This window comes from Rhopilema esculentum, chromosome 9 (genome assembly GCF_057945365.1).
Source record: "Rhopilema esculentum isolate cy_ngs chromosome 9, ASM5794536v1, whole genome shotgun sequence".
In the NCBI taxonomy this organism is placed as follows: Eukaryota; Metazoa; Cnidaria; class Scyphozoa; order Rhizostomeae; family Rhizostomatidae; genus Rhopilema; species Rhopilema esculentum.
In genome coordinates, this window is record NC_142823.1 from 747,543 (window position 1) to 771,635 (window position 24,093).

At 38.3% G+C, this 24,093-nt stretch overlaps 2 protein-coding genes across 2 annotated transcripts; one reads left to right on the top strand and one right to left on the bottom strand.

Annotated features, from left to right (window-relative positions):
• The first annotated feature begins 8,621 nt into the window (after positions 1–8,621).
• LOC135689039 (protein spire homolog 1) lies at positions 8,622–11,561 on the top strand. Its single transcript, XM_065206141.2, has one exon. It carries the CDS (start codon positions 9,463–9,465, stop codon positions 11,326–11,328), a length of 1,866 nt encoding a protein of 621 aa, XP_065062213.2. The 5' UTR covers positions 8,622–9,462; the 3' UTR covers positions 11,329–11,561.
• Positions 11,562–11,712: 151 nt separating this feature from the next.
• LOC135689057 (uncharacterized) lies at positions 11,713–22,512 on the bottom strand. Its single transcript, XM_065206158.2, has 11 exons — positions 22,114–22,512; positions 21,239–21,374; positions 20,369–20,589; positions 18,584–18,972; positions 17,676–17,830; positions 16,922–17,140; positions 16,186–16,459; positions 15,414–15,592; positions 14,704–14,762; positions 13,736–13,931; positions 11,713–12,985 (listed from the first exon to the last, which is right to left on the bottom strand). Exons 1-11 carry the CDS (start codon positions 22,443–22,445, stop codon positions 12,791–12,793), a joined length of 2,355 nt encoding a protein of 784 aa, XP_065062230.2. The 5' UTR covers positions 22,446–22,512; the 3' UTR covers positions 11,713–12,790.
• Positions 22,513–24,093: the final 1,581 nt, after the last annotated feature.

Here is a 24,093-nt window from a genome sequence, read left to right on the forward strand (position 1 = left end):
CCTCTTACTAAAACAGAATTCAGTGGAAAGGGACTTTATTTCTTGGCTATAAAAGATGAAGAAGTTACCCTGTCTAAACTTTGTTATTATAATTATTATTATTTCTGTAACATTTCAGCCAGCTATTAATATCTAGCCTAAAAGGTAAATGAATATATACCCTGGGTACCAGACTCACTATATATGAAATAAAATAGAGAGTACCAGACTCACTCTATTATTTTATATAGTGAGTCTGGTACCCAGGGTAATGAATATACTGATAAGCTATCCTGTTTAAATATTCGTGTGTTTTTATTATAATTATCATTTTCTTTATAAATGGTGACAAAATGATTTTAATCTACTTTGCAAATCTTTGTTAAGTTTGTGAAAGTAGTTTTATTTCTCACTTTTGTATCTCCTATTTCTATTTCCATTCTGTGATACCTGCATATTAAAACCTATATTTCATGATGCTATAGATCCTAAACTTCTGTTTTATAATGTCAATGAAATAATATTTCCATCTGTTTTGAAGACATTTTTCACATGACACAGTTCTTTCATATTCTACACTACATCTACATGACACTATATTTTATTTATTTTTATCGGTGTAATTTTAAGGTTAATTAGAAGGCACTCTTTGGCCATCAGATGTTTTTGGTATTTTGATTCTCTTGTCTGGGGATATTTTCATATCTTAAGTTAAATATACTTTTAGCGCATTTTTGACCATTATATTCTAAAAGATATTTCTTCAGCACAATTCTTTTAGTTATTTGATGGAATAATACATTTGACTTGTTATTTAAACTCGAAGCTTTGTGAAAGACCGAAAAATAAATTTCTAGTCAATCTTTTCCAATCTCGTAACAAGATGACTTTTTCTTAAAGGCTCTTGAGCAACCGGCATGCTTAGCGGCAGTTGTCTTTAGAAATTGACTGTGTTGTATTTTCATGCAGTACGATATTAGGCCGGTTTTTTGAACCATAGTCGCAAAGCGTGCCGGTTGCGCAAAAGCCTTTAAGGTTTCTTTTGTTTTTTATACTGAACTGATGGCTAGATATGAAAAGAAATTCGCATTACTCCTGTTCTTTACAATGAAACTTTGACAGGTTTTTCTCTTGTGACAGAAAATAAAAGAGTAGTTTGATGTTTTTACTCCTTTTTGCAAGGAACTCAAGCCCCTGAAAACTGTGCAATGAACAAGATATTTGGATCGTCAAAAGTCTTGGTTGTTGTTTTTCTGCTCTCGCGTATATGTCAATTTTACTTTGCTTTAATTAACCTTCCATCTCGAATCTTGGCTAAATGCAGATGCTGTCTAAATATCTAAGCATGCGCTCATATCATTGTCAAAGAAAGTTCAGCTCACAAGCAAACGGTCAACGCGTGCTGCCTTTTGTTTTCCGCTTACAGCCGTGCGCATGACAACAATAAATTGACCTAGGCCAGCTCTTGCTGAACACAAGAAAAGTTAGATCACATCTGCGACTGCACCAACAATCATGTTGCGATTTAATGAAGACAAAAGAAATTAGAGCAAGCACAACTAACGAGGTTTATACTTGTTAGGGGTCAGCGGTAACTCAGTTAATCGCCTGAGACTTTTCATATAGATTTGGTAAATAAACAGAAACTTGGTTGTGTCGTGACCTTGCTAATGCAAATCTTCCTGTTCTCTAGTCCTGTTCTCTAGACAAAAGAAACTCTGCTCCACCATAAGCGAAGCTTCGCCAGCTGTCGCTGCTCATTCCGTAGAGAATAATAACAAATCTAGTCGATAACAAGGCAGCAACTTTGTAAGCAGATAAGACTCTGATCTTTCTCGGCATTCTGTCTTTTCTCACATTCACTTGATTTTTCTTTTTTAATCGATTCTCTTTACAATTCATCGCCCCTTGTTTAGCAGAACTCAGTGGTGTCATAGAAAGGGGCTCTTGAGGGGTCAGCCTCCCTTGTTGAATTTAAGAGAGATTTTTAGGGGAGGAGGCTCAGCCTTTCTTCTTTCAAATTCTTTACTTGAAAATGTGAATTAACCCTCTATTATTCACAACTTTCTATCATTTTCTGGGTCCGTAAATAGCTTGAATTATTTCATATACCAAACAGAGAACCTTTAACACAAATGCAATTGTATAAGGTGTGATTATGGATGTGGGCCTAGGACTGGCTTTTAGAAGTTCCCTACAGCAGGGGCGGACTGGCTCTAAATTTAGGGCCCGGGCCAAATCCTCGACAGAAAGGGCCAAAAAATCAATAATACGTTTACGGGTATCCCCAAAGTTTTTGTTGAATCACTTTTTATACTGGCTTAAAACGTTATTGGAATATTGCTATCAATTCTAATTCTAACTCTAAATCGGTCTACGGAATTCATGATCCAAAACTTTTATCTATTTTAACGCAGCTACGCGTTGGACTAAGTAAGCTAAATTACCACAAATTTAAACATAATTTTAGGGATACATAACTTTTTAGGGATTTTAAACATAACTTTTAATCCCCTGTGCCTGATAAATGATGGTATTGAGGATACGGAGCACTTTCTGCTGCTCTGCAGTGCCTATGACATACACAGACGTGATCTTCTCGACAGCGTTAATACAATATTGCGTCCTCATGGCCTATCTAACCCTCCAAACAAAGAACTATTGCAAATACTCCTTTATGGCCATGAAAAGTTACCTTTTGATTCAAATACAAACATTCCTGATGAAACATTAAAATGCATTCAGGCCTCAGAACAGTTCCAATAAGTTATCAACTTTCGCGTGAAAAGCTCTCTCGTGTAAATTATTTTCTCTTTTGTGTAAATATTATTCCTTTTACGATTGGTGTGGTGTCGCTCATCATGTCTGGGCGCAAATTTGTTTGATTCGTAAGGAACATAGGCAGACTTGATATCTCCTTTTAAAATAGCTTTTTGTGAGTATTTGTCATATCTGCAACGCTATTGGAACGATGGGCGACACCACTCCAATCACTTTTGTTGCTTATTATTGTAATATTTGTGTCTCTATGTTAAGTGTAAGTCTTAGGGTTGTTATGCATTTCCATGCTCCCTAGGCTTTTGTATTGTAATTGATTGTCGTTGTAAATTTTATGAGAATATAAAAAAAATTCTAATTAGTAGCCACCAGGGATGTAGGCGTAGGTGTAAAAGATTTACAAAGGAGATCTTCAATCCTTAGTCCAGGTCAGCATCATTTTCACTAGTAATTTAACTATAGAAAATCATGACATTGCGAGGGAAAAAATTATTATTTTCTAGCTGAAGGACTTTTAAAAGGGGGCCTCAGTGATAAAAGAATGGCGAATGGCATTTAGAGGGGTCACCTTTTTCGATCACTGAGCTGAGGCTCTGGTAGAAGGAGAGATAGAATTTAATGAAATATCCAAGTTATTAAAGAAATATCTACGTTATTCAAGAAAATCTTGATATGTAATTTTCCAGTCAAAGCATAATAGGAGTTGATGTTTTTTCGATCAATGGTTGAGCAGCCAGGTTAATTGATTGTTTGCGCAGCAACCAAGATGGTAACATCAGTAACATGGCAGGGCAGGCGAAACGTTAATGAATGTTGGGGAAGGGGTGCTATGTTTAGATTGTTCAGGGGTTAAATAAAGGCCACCACCATGGTTAGGAATTCTGGCCGAATTCAAGAATCTTTTTTGAAATATGGCATTACAGATATGGCCAGAAATGCATCTAGAATACTTGCCACATTAAGTTTGTCGAGAGGAAGATCCTAGGCAATACATGTAAGGTTTTCATTTACAATAATTCCCCATCCCCTAATAGTTTCCAATTACCAAAAAGCTAAGATCTTATTCTAAACTGTTAGCGACAAGCCCAGCATTTTCGACACACATAACTTTGAACAAATTTCTAAATGTAATTATAAAACACCCTGTCTTGTCTTTTGAAGACAGTAAATAAATGTTCTCAGTAAGAAACTTTCAAGAATAACGAGTCATTCCTTTCTATGTTTAGATGTCAATTCATGTCTATATTTCTATGAGCATAAAGCTTGAAAGGCATCTCAGTCTTCCAGCTGTATCTCGTTTCTTTTTATTGTTTAGTTTACAATAGGAGACATTTAAAGCCTATTGATTGTTGCATGCCCGTAGACTGCTAAACTAGATTGGGGAGCATGGATAGAAATATAGCTTTTTCTATACCTGCCGTACGAAATACTGTCAGATCAAGCTGCGCTTATAAGATCTTTAAGCACAATTTTTGCAATTTTTGGAACTGCAAGGCAATTGCAAATTAAGTAGCCCACCAGTGGCGGAAATTCAGGCTTTCATTTGGGGGGGCCCAGGCCTACAATTTTCCGACAAGATAACATCTTGAATCATGTCTCATTTTGAAGAAACTGCTCAATTGATCAAAATAAGTGATTTTTGACGAGACTCTTTAGAAATTTTTCCTGACCACACCATGATTAAGTAGCAAAAAGAACAATCCATTAATGTTTTTTGATATCAAGATCGATATCTCATTTAAGACAATTGATGATACAAGAGGTCGACCGACCGATGACACGATTACACGTAAAGTCGTACGTTCATTTTCTGCATTTTATCTTGTTTTCGTCAGTGGGAAATACGTTTGAAAATAACTTTTATTCGGACGAATCCGATGGAAATTCCGGCTAATCTTTACGGAATTTACGGAATAAGCAAGAATATACAATTGACAAGCAGTTTTGATTTTTGTCATATATTGTTTGTTTGATTATTTAGTACTGGCTAATACTTTATCAGCTATGCTATGTTCAAATTTGACAAAAGGGCACAGAAAGAATACAGGACCGTTGAGTAAGAAGGGAAAATGCGGATCACCGGAAAATTTTGTAATCACGCCCCTTAGATTAGCTTGAAATTCCTTTTCAGAACGATTTCTTGGAGTAATTTCGATACGTTAAACGGTTGTCAACTATCCGACAAAAGCCCGAATTTTCCGACAACATTGCTGATTGGGGGGCCCGAGACCCCTAAAATCCTCTAAACCCCTTAAATTCCGCCACTGTAGCCCACTGTTGCATATGTTTAGAAATCTTATCACTCATTCCAGAGTCATATGCAAAAGACAAATCGGTTTTGTTGGTTTTCCAAAAGTCTCTAGGATCCTGATTAACCTCATCTAATTCCCAATCTTATCAAGTAAAGTTAAATCTATCTATTTGCTAGCAATTACCTAACAGTATAGATTGTGATGCATGTAGGGACGTCGTAAAGGCATCAAGGTTTGACGAGCAAAGAAAGAGGTTACTTTTCAAAAGGGCATTTTCTGAATGTTGGAGGGGCATTTGCTCCTGGTGCTCCCCTGGCTAATACGCCCCTGCATGTATGTCTCGTTAAAGGGGGGTCTTGAAATACGTAGGGCAAGCGCTGGAGAGGGTAATTGTCATGGACCAACATCATCATAATGACGTTAGTTCCTTTCTTGACTGCTGTTAGCTTCCCCAGTGTTGCCATTGGGTAAACATTGCCTGCTGGATAGATATTCGGCAGATTATAGTGTGTTGCGGGCCTTGTGTTTCACGTGTTAGACTTTGAACAGAAAATTCTCCAGCTTTTGATTTTATTATTTATAAGATACAAGCTGATTACATATTACGTTGCTAGTGCACTCAAAATCTACGCCCTCTCCTCCTTCCTCCTCCTACCAACAACTCTTCACGACACGTGTTCATTTTTCCAGGGACCTGGGGTGAGGTCTCTAACATAGTGAAAGTCAAGTGGATTTGAGGCGGGCCTTGAAATATTTTTGCTAGACACGCCCTTTTTCGCAGCATAGATACTTTTACAGGTTGTCAAATTTATTTATCGTTGTCCATAAAATTTGAATTTTGCACAAAATGCGTACGAAATAACCGCCATGACTAAAATAGCTGCCCACTTCTGCAGTTTATCATTACACAAAATCGTTTTATCACTGCACAGAATGGTTATCACTGTATCTTTTAAAAATAGGTTTGATTCAGTGCTAAATACTAAATCTTGCAATCAAATAGGCGCAGTTAACTGCGCTTTTACATTTAAAAATAGAATTGAGAAATTTTTGGAGATGTTAGCTATACAAATTTCAGTTAGAGCACTTTTGCCATAATCAAATGTACCAAAGAGAGGAGCCAAACTTTCTTGGTGTAGGGTTTCCCATTTATCAACGATTTCTCCTTAGTCGATGTTCTGAAGATTTGTGCAGAGCTGATGTTTCAGTAAACTTGCTGCATTTACGATTAGCGACAAATAATTGTGTCATTTTCTGCAGGTCTTCACAACGTTATTCATTTTTTTCAGTATATTAAGACATCTGTGATGTGAATGATTCTGTAAGAAATGCATATGTTGCGAATTTGGGTTCAACAGAAAGAGAGTTTGAAGCAAACGACAATCAACGTGTTTCAGCGAACTCTATTAATCAAAAGCCATTAGAGACCTTTAGCATGTGGTTATAAGCATAAGCTATTAACAGAAAACAATGGCAATCAGTATACGCTTGGGTCAATATTAAGATCACGCCAATGCATTACACATAGAAATGAAATCATTGGCATTTCTTCAAATGTCAAGTATTGATGCTACACAAGGCGGCTGTCTTGCATTATTTCATAACTTTTATTCAACAATGGTTTATGTCAGTAGCCCCTCTCTCTTATTAGCTATACCGGTGACTGGGGGTATTACTGAAGATTTTTGGAGTGTTCAAATAACTTGATGACCGTATTTTTTTGTTAATTGATTGGCTCTTTTGCAAGAAAAGTAAATAAATAATTGGTTTACTTGGTAGAGAAAATGAATGATGAAAAAGAGATCTTGGAAAACTGGTGGAGATAATGAAAATCGTTCTAATCGTACTAATTTCCTATTCTAACGCCCCCGTCATCTCCTTCTTAGATTTGATAAAATCGTCAAAATCTATAGCTTATCGTTGGTGCCCTTACAAAATCTAAAAATTTGTAAGGGCACCAATGCCCGGCCAAAAGTTTGTAACCAGGCCAGCACTCTCGAGGTTTCTTTGCATCTTCACCAGAACACCAAAATGCTGCAAAACTTCTGCGCTTTTTATCTGTTATCATTTTTTGTTAAAATGAGAAACATTTACGCTACAAGCCTTACGCAAATCAACTGATGTCAAGTAAGCGGAGAACAGCAAAGTCAGGTGACTTTGACTCAGTTAAAATGGGCCAATAAAACCTGGTAATTTTTTACAAACTGGTTATTGAGACAAAAATATTGTTGAATAAAGAGAAATACAACATGTGTACTTTCAGTTGGGAAAAATGTTTGCATGGAGCTGCCACCGATCGATTATAAAACATGGATAACATTTGGTAACATTTTACCAGATCAAAAACTTCTTTGAAAGCAGACATATCACTCAGCCCAGGGCCATAAAGCCATATTATTTCTTTTCCGCTGCAAGTCTTGCTAAAATCGGTCGGTACGAGGGTACATTCACAATTCTTTATCATTTTCCTTGCAATATTTATCGACGGCTTTTAAAAATTTAATTGTTTATAAACATTTAATGCAATTTTGCGTAATGATGCAAACCATTTTCGATGCAAGTTTGGTGTCGCTCAGACGTTGCTGTCGAGAGAGCTCTTGCTCTTTTTGATCGTGAACAATTTTTTAGACTTCTTGTTTTTCAAATCTTTTTGCATATCTCGAAAGCGGCAGTCTTTAGGCATTCAATGATTTTAGCAATTTAATGATAGCTTTTTCCCATCATTGTGATAAAACATTATTTCTAGACGCTGCTCAGAAGTTAATTATTTTGTTTCGGTCGCTACCATCTTGAGGAAAACACCCTCACAGAGTTTGCTTACATATCGATAAGATTACTTTTTTTCGACGAATAAATAAATCAAAGGCCAAAACAACTTTAAGAAAAAATGCGAGGAAATTGATAAAAATATTTCCATGAAAACAGACTTTGAAATTTGGAAACAAATTTCTCAAACAACAAATTCGCAACTGAATTCGAAACTGTCCGGATACTTTCGTGAGGGGAGTGTATGATTAAATAAGCAGCCATAAGCATTGGAAGTTGTAGGCAGGTTGGAAACGGCCTAAAAGCGATACAAAACCGATAATACCCCCTGATACTTTGAGAAATGATAATGAATGATGGCTTCAAACCTTTTATTTCACAAAATCTTTTTTTTTGCAAAACCAAATATCTTAGGCCTATTTTATTTACATGAAAAGCATAAATAATCAGAGTATAAAAAGTGTTAAGAGACTGTTAAAAAACAAACAGTCAAATTGACTTGAAAATTTTGTTTGTAAGTAGATAAAGACATTTAAAAAGGACAAAAGTCGCTAGAATGTGAACAAAATTACTTGATAAAAGATTTTGAGTGATTTGGTTCTTTTTTTATATCTATGTATTTTCTATGCTAGTCTGATTCGCATATCCACTGAGAGCATTGCAGTTATTTCCTAAGTAATGCAGTTTTCACAGAAAATGTGCTACCGGTTTTACACAGTTGCCGAGACATTAAGTCTGTGAAGACACTCGAGGGAAACTGGCATCAAAGAGAGTCCCTTTCCTCCAAGATCTACAAATCAGGGCGGCGGCCTCAACGAAGGAGATTACGTAATACATTCTTTTGATCGTCCTTCGGATCACCTGCCAGATGATCAACCAAGACAAAGAGCTGATGATGAATGGTAGCCATGGAGACTGAAATACATTCTCACTACAGATTAATATTTAACAATTCAATGGTTCATAAAGGATCACAAAGGGCCTAGCAAAGCCAAAGAAATGGAGAAAAGCAAGCCGTAATCTATCGAAAATTTGTGTATCAAATGGGAGTTGTAACGTGTATATCATCCGATCTATTCGAAACCTCTAAATAATGGTTATGAGTTGGCGTTTGGTTTGGTTTCAAATTGCCCGTCTGAAAATGCACTGATGCAAGGAGAAAGACGTTTAATTGTTCACATAGCGACGAAGTAGGAAGCGAAATTCGTTTGCTGAAGACAATCGATTATAATAACAAGGTTATAAATTGTTTTGATCACTATGTTGTAATAAATTCGCATGTTGACACGAAATTGTCAGTAGGGGACGTTGTATACGGTATATTTGTAAGTTGGAGGTGATATTGCCGAGGAGACAAATTATATGTACACAATTTTTATGGATCTTGGATTTTATTTATTTTTCACGTGAACGGTAGCTGCTGACAAGCTCGGCTGGTAAACATTTCGTTTGTGTTGAGCATTGTGTTTTTTTACTGGAATGTCAACAGGACGTTTCGTGTGCAAATTTTCTGCATAGCATTACAGAGGGAAAAGTTTGTTTATCAAGGCTGCATAAAAGGAAATTCAGGTCTACGGACAGCGAAACCAGAAAACTCTGCAAGCAAAGTTTCTGGTGAAAGAAAGTCGATTTAGGTCGCTTGCAAGATTGGTCTGTGGGCGTTCGCCGGTAGTGCAAAGCGTACAAAATGTTCTTGAGTGAGATCATACGGAACTTTGATTCGCAGCTGAGCCAAGAGCAAACCTGGGCTGTTTGTTATGTCACTGCAAATAACTTGGCGAGCAAGAGACGCGAAAATGTGACGAGGCGGAGGAAAGTGAGTTTTGAAGTTGAAGCCGAAACGATACAGCTCACGGAATGCGGAAATGTTCTTGTAATGATGAGGGAATGTACGGGCAGTGTACAGCTTGAAAGCGAACTTGTCGAAAGATTAGGCCAACTTCTTTGCAAATGCCTAAACAGAAAACCCGATAAATATTCATTGCAAAATAACAACAGCTGTGAACCTGACATTGGGCAGTTTATTACAGAAATTTTGTTTCCGAAATGCGAGGAAAATGATGAGGGTTACGAAGGTGACGATACTGTTTCGCCACGAAATTCGTTTGGGCGTGTGAAACATTGTCGGACCCTTGACGAAATTTGCCAGTATTGTGACGTCAGGCTTCTTGAGAAGAACATAAAAAGTGGCAGCGAACATTACCGAAATGTCGTAGCTGCGCTTTACGGAGAGGCACTTGAACTGAAGCTGTTCTTAGATCACGTAACTTCGAGTCTCGATACCGCGAGCGAAAAATCAGAGAACCGCAGCCTGGAACCAAGTGTGGCCGATACTGCACAAGAATGCGTTTATGAATGGGCCCGTCTATGGCTCCAAGTTATGCATGAGTTACGACGCGGAGTACATTTGCGAAAGGTGACGCAAACTGAAATTTCGCCAGAAGAGTTCGAGCTGTTGCCGTATGAAATGGTTTCAGATGGTTGTGTTTCATCCGGCATAAAGCTAAAACCCGGTGAAGCAAGCGGACTGCCAGAAAATGCAAGCGAAGTGATTCTGGACTTCATATTGTCTAGGCCGGTCGAAAAGAAAAAGAAAACGCTTCTACCATATATCGAAGAGGACGCAAGTGAATCCGACGAAAACCACGATTTAGAAGTCAGTAAAATCACAGAGGAGTATGAAAATGCCGCTTTTGATCACAGACGAAAATCGCTAAAAGTTGAATCGCCACTTTGGTCAAAAATACACAACTGGGATGCGAGCCTCGAAAGCTTGTTGTCTGACGATCGAGTTCTTGATCCGCCAAAACCGCGGACAGAATTGTTTTCAACTGAGAGAAATGAGCCACGAAGAAATTCTGTTGATATGGGCGTTCTGCATTTGAAAGAGAGCAAAGAGAATTCTCCAGAACACATTGGTGGCCAGGATGTTCCATTTGGAGGTCTGGGCACAAGCAATGAAACACTGGACCATACAAAGAAGCGGTTAGCTGTGAGCGCAATGTGTTTGACTGAGGTGAGCTTGGACGAGGACCCGCGGGCGGTCGGAACTTCGTTATACGAAATAGCGAAGACAAGACAAGCAATCACGTTTGCGGAACTGGATGCCCTACCCGCATCAGTTGGAAAAAACCGCAGTGTGAAAAATGGAAAGATCTGCTTCTCGTGCAGAAAGACATCCTTTTCCTTGCTCAATAAGGCCAGTTTCTGTGATATCTGCACCAAAAGGTTTTGCAATAACTGCATCGTGACAAACTTCGAAATACCAAACCACCTTGTTGATGTGAACAAAAATAAATGGGATGAGAATCTAGGAGACTTGAATAAGACGAAGTTCCTTAGCAAAAGCTACGGGAATATAGCAGAGAGCAGCTCAAACGACACAATCACGCCATTTCCGTGCAAGCGGCAGTCCTTACTTCGCATTGGCTCAAAACGAATTTTTGGCGGGAAAACTGTCATAGTCTGCAAAGATTGCAAATGTTTTCTTAGTTCAATTATAACAGAAACAAAAAATTATAGATGGCATGTAGGAATGGAAATAGATATATGAAATTCTTAGTTTTGCGATTATACTAATTTTTATATGATAATTTAATGCTAGTTAGGATTAAGTTTTAGTATTTAATTGTAAATAGTTAGATGTTTTTATGGCTAGTTTAATGTATTAGGCACCACTTATTTCAATTAGACATTTTTATTATTTTAAGATTGGAGCGAACTTTCTTTCTGTTACAAATGGATATATTTTGTTGCTTAGAGTTTGTATAATGTAATTCAGTTTCCTCGGATTTCGACTTTCATACCAAGTCGTGCTAGTAACTTTGCGAAATTCTGCGTAATTTCGTTTTCGTTCCACTATACTCTGGTTAATAAACAATTCTCTGCAAGGCAACGGACGATTCACAAGGGAGACATACTAAAAAAAGTATTTGAATAAGAAGCAGGATACAATTTCTAATAAAAAAAACTAAACCTTGTGATAATTACAATTTTGTCAACATTTTATAAAAAGTAGTTGATATAGAAATAAAATAGAAGATAGAAAGGAATTAAGACACCCACTTAAATATCAAAATGTTCCTCAATTAAGTGATCATCAAATTTCTTACAAAAATGCCTACCAAATTAAAACCGAGTGAAAGGTAATAAGATTATTATCGTTTGTTTTAGAATTGTCTTAAAGTTCAGTATGAAATAGTAATACATACAACAAATATCATGATGTCATCACTAAAGGACTATTAATCTCGTTGTAAGGGCTCTACGTGTGCATGGTAGTGAAGAAATGGAACCAATATCGTTCGATTTTATTTGCTTGCATATGGTACAGGACCAACACCCCCAAACTGGGTAGAAGTAGATGGTAAGGGCACCACCAGGCTTTTAAATAAAGACTCGATTATTTACAGAAAGCGTTGGCCAATTAAAAATTAAAGGCTAGCGTATTGATTTCATCACCAAAAAGGTAGCAGCCCAAAATCCACTCAATTATGCATTCTTGGCAACGGAAAATAAAAAGGGGCAAAACTCCTGTTTCAGGCATCGCGGAGCTCTAGCCCCCCCCCCCCCCCCCCCCCACTTTTTGCAAAAAAATGTCAAACATTAAGTAATAAACTGCCAGTAAAGTCTCTTTATATACGGTTTTAGCCTCCACTTTTTTAGACCCCCCCCCCCCCACTTTCTCAACGCTCCAAGGTCCTGTGTTTCACGATTTCAAAGGACATTTCTAAAAAGGTACTGAATGGCATCGAGGCAGATTTACGAAGACTTTGCTTCCTCCAATTGAACACATGTTAGTTAGCAGTTCTCACTTCTGTTAACTATGATAAACCCCTCGCCCTTAAGTTGTCTTAATATCTAAATTATGCGAAAGGTCAAAGCAGAAAATAGAAAACAAGTTAAAATAGTGCTTAAAAAAGGAATAGCTTCTGTAAAATATCATCTGTGGATGCATAGTATATATATATATATTAAAAACAGCGAAGTTGTTTTCTGAATGGCGCAGAACCAACTTAGGTGTATCTCAAAATAGGTGGAACATTCGGCCCGGTGTCCATTACAACAGTCGCCTGCAAGTCATCTTTGAGAGATCGTAGCGGTGTGAGAATATACTCACACATTGGTAGTTTGCGGTCTTTAATGCATTCTATGTAGCGATTGATATGGGTATTGAGGTACGCTATAGGAGATGAGCCTTGCGATAAAAGCTGAAAGGGAAAATGATGTCATGAGGTGTTGGAAATGACGTAGTACAATAAAAGGAAACATACAGTGACAACTTGAAAAGTTTACTTCGAAGAAAAAAGGAATTGGAGCTGAGTCGCGTACGACAGAGAAGTTTTCCGAACTTCTCCCTTCTCTATCAAATATAGCTCGAGGTTAGAGCATTCTTGCTGTCATTTAGTTATTATAGTGGATCCCCGAAGAAAAACAGCTTTGAATAGGCGTTTTTCTCTGTTTCAACACTGTCTCCTAGTCATGTCATGCCTGCTAACCCATTTACGCAAATTTCAAACAACCAAGAATTTGCAATACTGAAGTTACTTCTACAGTTTAGAGATAAGAGGTTTGCGAAACATGAACAATCGAACTAAGCAAGGAAGAATGAGGCTGTTAAAAATTCTACAAGAAGCGGTGCATGCCAATCAACCTCATTCATAAACTAGAAACCTTAGTTCGCAAGTTTCAAAAGTCGTCAACCAACGCAGCTAGGCCAGCCAAAGGGAGCGGCGTAATCGGTTAAGGAGGGAAAACCAACTGTTCATATTAGCCAATCATTGAGGGCACAGCTGTCTTTAAGTAAATGCTGTCACCGAGATGATCAGCAAGATGACTTATCACGAGAAGAACTCAGTAAATTTGAAAACTAATGAAACCCCCAATAAAATATTAGAACCAGTTTCAAATTACTCAGGAATAAAATGCATAGTGAATTTTAAAACCAAAATGGAGTAAACCTGATAATGAAAGTCTTTGAGATCGAACTTCGAGCCCAGCTCTCTCTCAGCCTTCTTCCGCATTTTCAGAATCTCCAGTCTGCCGAGCATGTAGGCCAAAGCCTGTCCTGGATCACTCATGTACCGAACAATTTCTTTCCTGGCAAAATCACCAGTGTCCCATGTATAATCTTCGAACATCTTCCGTGCCCAGGTCCTTTCATAGAATTTGAGAATTGTGTACTTGGAGACGATTCACAAGAAATCAGCAATTAATTTTCAAGCAATAAAAGAATATTAGGGCAGAAGGTAATAACACATTAAAAAGCCTTGGAGAGTTTTTTTTGAAAAATAGAATGATCAGAGCCCACACTTGCAAGGAGACACAAGACCCCTTTACACTCCGTCCCATAGTTTATATTACCCTTTATTTTATTGCATTATATTACAGGTAAGATAAGCTAACAGAAGTCGTTACTGTAGAAAAAAATCGTGAACAGTTACTGAAATCGTGCATAATCAACTCTAAAAGAGAGGCTCTTGAAAAGCACCTTTCCAGGGAGTCATTTGCCTCGTACCGTACCGCACTTATAAATGTGCATCAAGCCGAGGCAACAGCCTTTGTAGCTGGTAAAAATATGAGAACACACAAATATCGCAAGCAAATGAAATTTATAGTAGTGCAAAGTTAGAAATAGCTTTGTAAAAACAAACCTGTTACCAAATTGAGTAGACCGAACGTTTTCATTTTCACAATTGGCTCCATTGCTAATATTCTCATTAGGCAAACGTCACTGACTGTGAAACCTTTACTGTCATGCACTAGAGTTTCTGATTTACCTGTTTTATTCCACAACTTGGCATAAAACATAACATTTGTGATCATATTCTGACATTTTTACTTTACACAGTGTCAGACGAAAGATTTAGTATGTCTGTAAATGCTTGCTTTTTGCAAAACCATTTATGAAGATATGTTTATTACTTACATATTCTTCCCTCTGTAATGCAATCCAGTGTCCACAATCAGTCTCACTGCCCTCCAAGTCTGCGAAAAAAAGGAACAGCACATGTCCCGTTTGAGTCCACATATACCCTTGGTACCTATTTTAATGTGTAGACACTGGTTCGCAGGGTATTCCATCTAGCAATACCAAGTTTATCAGAGAACATACGCAAAAATGATAGCTATATCTACAAAATTTAAAAAGAGATTGCATATCAAATACTTCCAGTTTGGAAGCAGTTAACTTAAGCTTTAAGCTTTCGTTTGCTTGCCCCTCTTTGTAGTAAGGGAAATTGTCTCAGGCAAGAAGGCAAAGAGCCTAGAGCAGTGTGTTGATTGTGTTCCTACAAACATGACTGCGTGCTACCCGTGTGCTACAATCTTCGCCAAAAATCTTGGAGCAATGACGTCACTCTTTGAGGGTAGATCATCCCCTCTACCCCTAGGAACAATTTTGGTTCATTATAAAACGACTTGAGCGATAAGGAAGTGTATTTGTCATGAGGTGTGCATGATATTTTCCTAAACTCTCTCCATTGTTCTGGAGGAAGGGGTAGAAGTGTTAATAATTGGGAAATATGAAAAATGAAGTAAACACACATGTTGCTACGTGTTTCAAGCAATTTTCGCAAGAATTTTACATGACTTCAGGACTGATCTAGTAAACCCCCATTACATTCTGGTATCACTTACCTGCCATTTGTACATGCCATACTTCTGCAGCATGTTTTCCTTGTATAAATCTACGTCATCAGACAGCAATGGGTTCTCAGCGTAGAGAGCCCAGCCTTCGGTGAACGCGATGTAGTAGCCTTGTTTGTCAAACCAATTCGGCAAGCCACCGCACCTGTCTCTAAAGTGTTCTTCTGTTCCTGATATGTGACGATAACAACTATGTTAGAAATTTTATCTTTGTTATACAGCTGATGATAAGATACTAAAATGCAGCACTGGGCCAGCCAATAAAGTGAAAGTTGATTAATCATATGCTCCTTATGCAACGCAATATAGTTGCAACTCTCTAAGCCCCTCTAATAGAAGTAGCTTGGCAGCTTGCAAGAGACTTGAAGACACATTGCTCGCTCTAAGACTGGCTGAATGCAAGAAAATGTATGTACATATTATAATCAAGCTTTGGTAAGACAGTAAGACTACCAGTTGTCAGCATTAGTCCAGCATGACACAATCATCATCATCATTATCATGTTTCTCTATTAGGTACATTTGTACCCTAAAAGTGTCTCTTCTAATACATTCTATTAAGTAAAGACATGAACTCAGTTATATTTTGCATCGTTTTATGTGTGACCTGTCTGTACTTATGCAAACAAGACATTTAATTATAAAAAGCCAGAGGGCTTTATGTTATGTGGGAAACACAATTCTAAAATCGTTATCATCATAGACGATCATCGATATCTTCTCAGAGTCAATATGAAACGTGAGGTGCATTTGATTGCAATACCTTGATATTCCGTGTGGTGCCCAGGGCGAGCTTCGTGTCCAGTAAGTGACCATTCTTGATACTTAGGCCCGTATTTTTCCAGGAAAAATGGCATGCCAAATCTTGTTGTCGATGAGCACTTTCCGTCACTTTTCTGGAAATATTGAGCGCCATTTGAAGGGTTATAGTGTGGCTCCATCTCAATGGGACAGTTTGGGACAGTGTTCTTATCTCCACTGAAGTTAAACAGCGTCACAAGTTTCGGGTATATCATAGACATGACAGTTTGGAAATACTAGAAAATTAGAACATCAAATAATTGACGTAGCATAAAACGTTGATGGACAAAGAATCTCCATGGCCTGAGGAGATGCTTTATACACAAACAAACATGAAATTGCAGCTTTAATGGGACATCCAGTCGTATAGCTCATTAAAGAAGTGAATGACAACTATCAAGATTTAAAGAGCAGAAAAACATTCAGCAGACCACACGCGAGTAAATGTAGAGTTCTGTAGATTTTAGAGTTGTGCGTGGGCAATGATAGCGGTACTTTTTGATTTGTCGAAAGGAGGCTATTCCAACAGGGCGGTGCATAAAAACTTTTGTCTACGCAAACAGAACTTGATGAGCAGAACTAAGAAAGGTTTATAACAAACTTCCTGATAAAGATGCGACTCGATGTTATTATGACTAGATAATGGGCTGTCCAAACCATCTCAGAAAGCTTAACTTAGAAAAGCGAGAATCACATACCTCAGCCCAAATCATTAGGCTTCTCCAACGAACTGGACAATATATCTTCGCAGTTTTGTGGCTGTTGCATTTTTTATAAGCCTCTGCGTTGGATTCGTTGTCTGGGAACTTCACAGTTCCATGCCACATCTCGTCGCTATCTAGGTACTTTCTGAACTTTGCAACTGCATCGTCTGTATCTTTTGCATCCTTCATTATCTTCTTCGCAATTTCAATACTCTAGAAAGCATCATATGATCATATCCATATTACTGTACCCCCTGTTTGTATGCCTTCTTGGTCTTAAATTCAACTATGATAATAACATAGAATTCAACTTACAAATAAGCTTCACACTTCATACTATCATTCTGTTCGATAATGGAAGATTTTCTACAAGGGTGGTCCTCAAAAGGTACATAGTTCTGGGATAGCGGTACTCACATTACTTCCTGGGTCTCGAATTTGAGCAAAAGTTATTTTTTGAGTTAGTCAATTGTATAATTATTTTTTCGGTTAGTCAATTGTACAATTATTGTTTAGGTTTGGAATGTGAGAAAAAGGCTGAGAAAAATTATTTTTTGAGACAATTTTTTAGCTAGAAATTATTTTTTGGGTTGTTTGTTTTTACCCTAGCCTGAGCAGCCCTAACTTAAAGAATCTAAGAGAATAGGATTTCCTCTAACGCTTTGCGGAGTAGAACTTTGGACCCTTAGTGGATGCATCGTTTGGAAAGTGGTCTTAATCATGAAACTTACAGATAAGAATTTTTTACCTGGTTGTAAAAATATTTCAATTGTTTCTCTCCTTCAGTTTTGATGTCCTCTGGGCTAATATCAAACGTCGTGAAGTAGTAGAGAATTTTCTTGTACCCCTCTTTTCCACTAAGAGTTTCTCCTGTTAGTGGCATTTTCTTCGTTGTTGCCTCGCCTAAAACGTGTGAAAGAAGCTGAAAAGAGGTTGAGAAAAAAGCTGCGAAAAATTATAAACGATACCGATAATGTTTTGAATCTTCAATAGAATTTTTTCATACAAATTGTTCATGGTTTCGTATGAATTCTTTTTCAAAAGAGACATTTACTTAAGCGTTTGCTTATACAGGGCACTTTGAATTTTCTCCTTGATTCGGGGTAATTCCCCGTTAACGTTGGTCATTGTTCGAAATTTAGACTGTGAAGAGCGTCGGACGAAAAATGCTACAGTATGATATGTTTCCGCCATTTTGTGCAATGAATCAAAATGTTAAAGGCAGCATCTATCAAACTATTAAATATCGAACAGAACTCTATCAAATAACCTGATTTCACCAAAGTTCCATTTTTATCTATTTGAAAAAATCTGTTACTATTTTCCTTTTGTCAATGCTTGAGAAATTATGAAAGCGTAGAGCAAAATATTTTTCTTTCTCAGATAGTGATAACAATTTTGCAGGAAGCTGGTACTTTCAGCTCGTCGTCATTAATTCTTACTGTGCGTTGGACAATCTCACCTTTATTAGGAATGTTGAATAGAAAATAATTTTGCTTCACAAATGTGGCATAACTACTAAAGCTCGTGTTTGCTGATATTCTCAGCAATAACATATTCAGACTTTCAATATGAACATATGACGTCATCATTGACTTGAATTAAGTGGTGACGACCTTCGATGTAATCTACGCATATGACACTGCGAAACAATACCTGGGACGCCATTCACATAGACGTGTGATACCGGCAGATTCCCCAGTCCACTGCTCAAGTCATTCGGCAAACAATGCTTTGAGTGATTGAACTCCAGATAATTGATAAGTTTGACGAGCGGATCTCCCACCCCTGTCACCAATGCTTCTTTGACAGATTCTTCGACGCTCTTGCCCTTTTCAGACAACCACGCATCACTTACAGTTTTATTGATCTTTTCGTACAGGCTTTTTGATCTGTATTGAAATGAAAACCATTCTTTGAGAACAGCGGAGCCCTTTCCTTCTTTAGATAAAATTTTGTGACGTTCTTTGAATGCATCTAACCCAGATTGGCAGTCGATTTTTGCACGAATCATTCCGGCTTTCACCCCCAGCTTGAGGTTCGCTCTAAAGCAGAAAAAAGAAATCAGCTACAAAGAGCGTAACCTATATACCTCTTTTACCAGACCTGATTCACAGTAAACATATGTCTGCACCGCTTTGTGGATCGGAGAAAGAAAGGTTCCTTTCAAACCGGATCTTATAGCAGAGACAAATACAGTAAACACGCGAGTATAAGAACCTACAATTTTGCCGGAAATGAAAGCCTGGCTAGGGTCTTTCATATTAGGTATTCAATAGGAAATGAGGCTGTTTAGGCTCTTAAATGGCTCTTACTTGATGCAAGGCTTTCACAAAATTATTTTGTTCCAATTCAAACTACAAGCATTTTATAACGTTTATTGGGGCTGAAGGTTTGGAAATTCCAGTGGCTTACTAACCTATTACTGGAAACCCTTACTACCTACAGACTCGCTTAAAGAAGGTGCTGAGAAAGTTTAGCAAAAAGGAGTCCACCAAAGACTTTAATTTAAGTTGAATAGCGAACAGTAGAACACTTTATCTTGGGATAAGCTCAAGGACAACCAATAGGCAACTAGATTTTTAATGTAATTTTGGGCTTCTACAAATAAGAACCTATATGGTTTATGGTCTAGATTTCAGGCTATATGGGTTCGTATTAGCCTCATTCGCAGACTGCGACGCAGTCTAGGCTCGTATAAAATGGGGGTCTAATTTAACAATTTCAGCATGTAGGTTATAAATACACTAGGTTCTTATATGCGGGTGTTTACTGTATGAGAACTCCGAAAACGAAGCGCAAGAGGGGGCGATGACTGACAAAAGGAGCAGGCCCCTCGCTATAGGAGGCGTGTAGGGGTGTTACGCAAATTTGAAACAAATCCTTTTGCAAAAATGAGGTCCTTTTGCAATCTAGTGGTTAGTTGGCAATTTCTAAACCTGTCAGCAAATAAGTATGGCTTGCCAACTTTGTCGGCAAATGGAATTTCGAAACCCCCCTTGAGCACAATGGCTAGCGGCGGACCTGAAAATGAGGGAATAAAGACGAGACGAAAGCTTTACTTCAAATACTAAGGGGCGATGTTTTCAGCTGATATAATTATGATTTCTGATTCCATCGATTGTTTCAAAATAATCAACAAAGCCACAGAAATAAAAACTTCAAGTCTGCGAATTCAAGTCTGGTTACCATATGTTATCGGAAGAATTAGCATGCGATACACAAGAGGATCAACAGCCAAATATGTTTGTTTGCAAGTGAAACCCGGAACCTGGAAGTGGATTTCAAACTAGGAAACTAGCAACGCTATAATCATATTTCATTCCTTCTGGACAAAAGCAGGCTCAAATAAAAAGGGCAGGAGGGCTGGTTGACCCCCCCAACCCCCCCCCCCCTCGTACTTCCCCTTCTCCAGTGTCCCTAGGTAAGACCAAAACTTACATGTAGTTGTCGACAGTGATGCTGTGGTTTGTGACCTTTTTGATAAGATGCTCGATGTCCTCCTTTGTTTTTGGCCTTGAGTAAAAGCCAAGAGCATTCACATCGTATTGCATATTACATATTGGCTGCCAACAGAAATAATTTGGGCCAAGCATCCAGTCCCCAGCGTAAAAATTGGTGTCGTATGGAGCGCCAAATATTGTCTTTAAATAATGTTTGACCTGAAATCAAGTGTGTGGTAGGTGAACTTTTAAATGCTTTAGTGAGGAAACTGATAAAAATTGGAACTGATTGGTTAGAAGGAGAACTGAAAGATTTGAAAGGCAAAACTAAGTAGGGGAAGAAGGTGTAAGGAGGTGTAGAAGAACAAAATCCAACAAAGTAGCAAAATTGTGGAAGAACAATAGAGAACCAAATTGGGGGGGGGGTAGAAGAAATGGAAACAATCTGGGGGTGAGAAGAAGAACAAAGAAAAAAGTAAGTGAGAGAAAGGGGAGCAGAGCAAAAATAAACAAAGTGGTTGGAGGAAAGAAGAACAAAAAATAGTGAAGATACAACACAGCGGGGGGAAGGCAACAGTAAATAGAGGAAAGTATTATTGTGTTCGGGGAGGGACAAGCTTGGTTCTTGGGTGAAATTATAGTCATGTAAAAGGGAGCTGCAATACAAAGGGTGTTCTTAAATAAAATTTCCCAAGTTCTTTATGCGAGATGAATCAATATAATCGACAGAATTGTTAATCTATACATTTCACCAATCTAATGACCTTTCAAAGCTGATTACATTTACTTTCTTATTGAGAAAAATGAAATTGAATTTCTACAAAAACAGTTATTTTAACGCATTATTCAACAACTTGTTTTTGGTCACCTGGTAAATGACTCTGTTTTCCCTTGGCTTCAGTTTGTTAGGGTCATGTTTGACTCTGTTCAATTCTGCCAGCAACTTCAAGGCCGCATCTGTCTTTCGCTTCAGAGCCTCGGGACGTGGATCATATGGGAAATACCTGTAAAAATTGTAAATGATTATGTTCCAGACTGACCTGACTCCCCCGGGGGGGGGGGCTACTTAGTATGTTTTGCTGACAGGATATCATTGTCAGCAATTTTTTCTAAGGCCGGGTATCTGTTCAAAGGATATAATCTAAAGCCGGTTGCCTGATTTTCGCTTTTTTTCTATTAAAAAATAACAGCAAAGAGGCTGCCCGCCCATTGTTTTTGTGGTGTTCTGGCAACCATGGCAACTGGCACCAAAACTTTTGTTTTCCTTTGTTCTTTTTTCCAGAAATTCTAAAACCGGGTGTCATTTTTAGCTTTTTTTTCTAAAGCCGGTTCACCAAAACAATCTTAGGAGAGCACACCCCCGTCGTTTTGGTATCCAAGTACCCCCCCCCCCCCGGGCATGACTTTCCTTACTAACATGACTCCGGGACCATACCAGTCTGGAACAATTACATCGCGCACATGATTAAAATCATAATTATGTGTTGATTAAAATAACGATTTTGGTTATGATTATGATCCTGATCATGTTGATCATAATAATGATCAACATCAAGACCCCTGTGCCAGGGGGTGGCAGTGGGGCTGTGGCCCCTTTGCCCTCGCGAAATCAAGCATTTTTCGTTTTACTGTTGCTTTGCCCTTTTTATTGGTGACTGGCCCCCTTCGAGTGCAGGCTTCCCTAATAATGATCATGATGATGGTGATCATGATGATGGTGAACATATTTCATGAATACTCAACCTTTTCTTCAAGTCTTCAAATCGGTCGTTGAACTTCACATCAGGGTCATAAGCGACCTGGTTAGGCATATTTCCGTAATAGGCTTCCTTTACTCGTTTGAGGAACGATTCGAGGCCGATTCTCTCTGCTTCCGGTGAGTACTTGCAAAACTCTTTGAGTCCAGTGATATTTCGCTGGCCTCCGGCACTTGAAGGTGATGTCCGCGACTTCTCATTGCTGCATTTGATGTTTACAGTAACACCCACAATCAATAAGATCAAGCCCAGAATTAAAAATCCAACTGCTGCATACAGGCCTGGAGATGCCTTTTCTATCTTACTGATGAACGCCATGATGCATGTCACTCAGGAAGCGGTGTGGTAAACATAGAGATGGACACCGCTGATGGACACATGGCAAAGCATCTCAGCGGGTCTTCTCTTTTGAATAATCCGTCGCGCAGAAAATTTGATTCCCTTTTCTCGTAATCATGGGCGGGGGCGTAGCAGCCACGTAGCTTCAGGGGGAGCACGCGGGGTGTTCCCCTTTCCAAATGAAAATTTTGACAACAACTTGCCCCTCTGCCTACAGTTATTCTAAATGACATTTTGAAAAAATGGCATAATTATAATTCTGTGAGCTTGATTTAGTCAAAATATATCTGTTTGTTATATATCTGCTTTCCTGTTTTGCAGCCTGCCCCCTCAGGTATGGCTCTTGTTCGAGTTTGCCCATCCTAGCTGACATCTACAGCTACGTGGTTGGGGCGTAGACGTGACTTTGGGGCATAACTACGGACCCCTATGGGCCCCTCCCCCCACTTTTCCAGAGATCAAATTTATTGACTTTCTTTTTTATTGCTTTTTAAAACAGAGTATGAAATAAAAAACAAACTGTTCATATACTGATTGGTTTTATTTGATCTATTTACTAACTTATTAAAGGTATATTTCTATTGTTTATCTATCATTTGCATCAATTCTGTAGATAACTTTCTGTATCATTGAAATGCCTGCATTTTGTCTTTGTAAACATAGCCTACTGAAAATGCTCGAGATAAAGAAGATGCACTTCTCTGTTCAGGAAGTAAAATTCTCTCAATCAATACATTGATGTGCACTCTGAACCAAAGGTTACCCTTTCTTTCTTTCCCCAACGTCTGTCAAAAGAGTTTTAGCATGACTCCTCCCCTCCTAAATTATTCCTAAACATCAATTATCGATATTTTTCTGAGAATCGTCGAATTGTGTATTTTAAGCGGTATAGTAAAATGTTTAATTTTAGTCAAGAGGGTGCATTTTTAGCCCTTCTACAAGATACAATTTAAAAAATTTTCTTCCGCGTCGGACCCAAATATGCTGGGTTCGCTTATATCTCTAAATTTGATTCTCAGCCCCCTCTCTCCCCCCCCCCCCTTCAGACTCAATTTCGTTGAACCATTTCTTAGCAAACCATTTTTCAGGGCCCGCGCCACGAGTTTGAAAGTGAGGGGGGGGGGGGGAAGCCTCTTTTAAGACCTTAAACTTTATTCACTTATACAACGTTTATACTCGTATGTGAGGAGTGTCCTTGATGTTCAAGCTACCTTAGCGGGAACTATACTGGCGGTACTCTTGAAAAAATATATCTTCCCAGATGCATAATTTGAAGTAAGGGTCGACAATAAAGCAGTTCATCAACATCGTACACGACAAGGTACCAGAAAAAATGTTCCTGACTCAGGGAACACGTTAAAATATGATATTCGGTCTGTTCGATACTTTAGAGAGAAGTGCTGGAATGACAAACCTACTAATGTTAAAAGTTCTTTCGCCAAAAAATTTTCCAACGAAAGCTAAAAATCTTCCTTTTTGAAAGTACTTTACCTGATTTAAGTTAATTTGACACAAATAGATTACTAGCCACCCATGGTCTTTACATAAGTTAGATAAAAATATGTTAGCGGTAACGCATACTATTCAATCTTAGAACAGGGAGTGCTCTCCCTTCGATTAGCCCAGC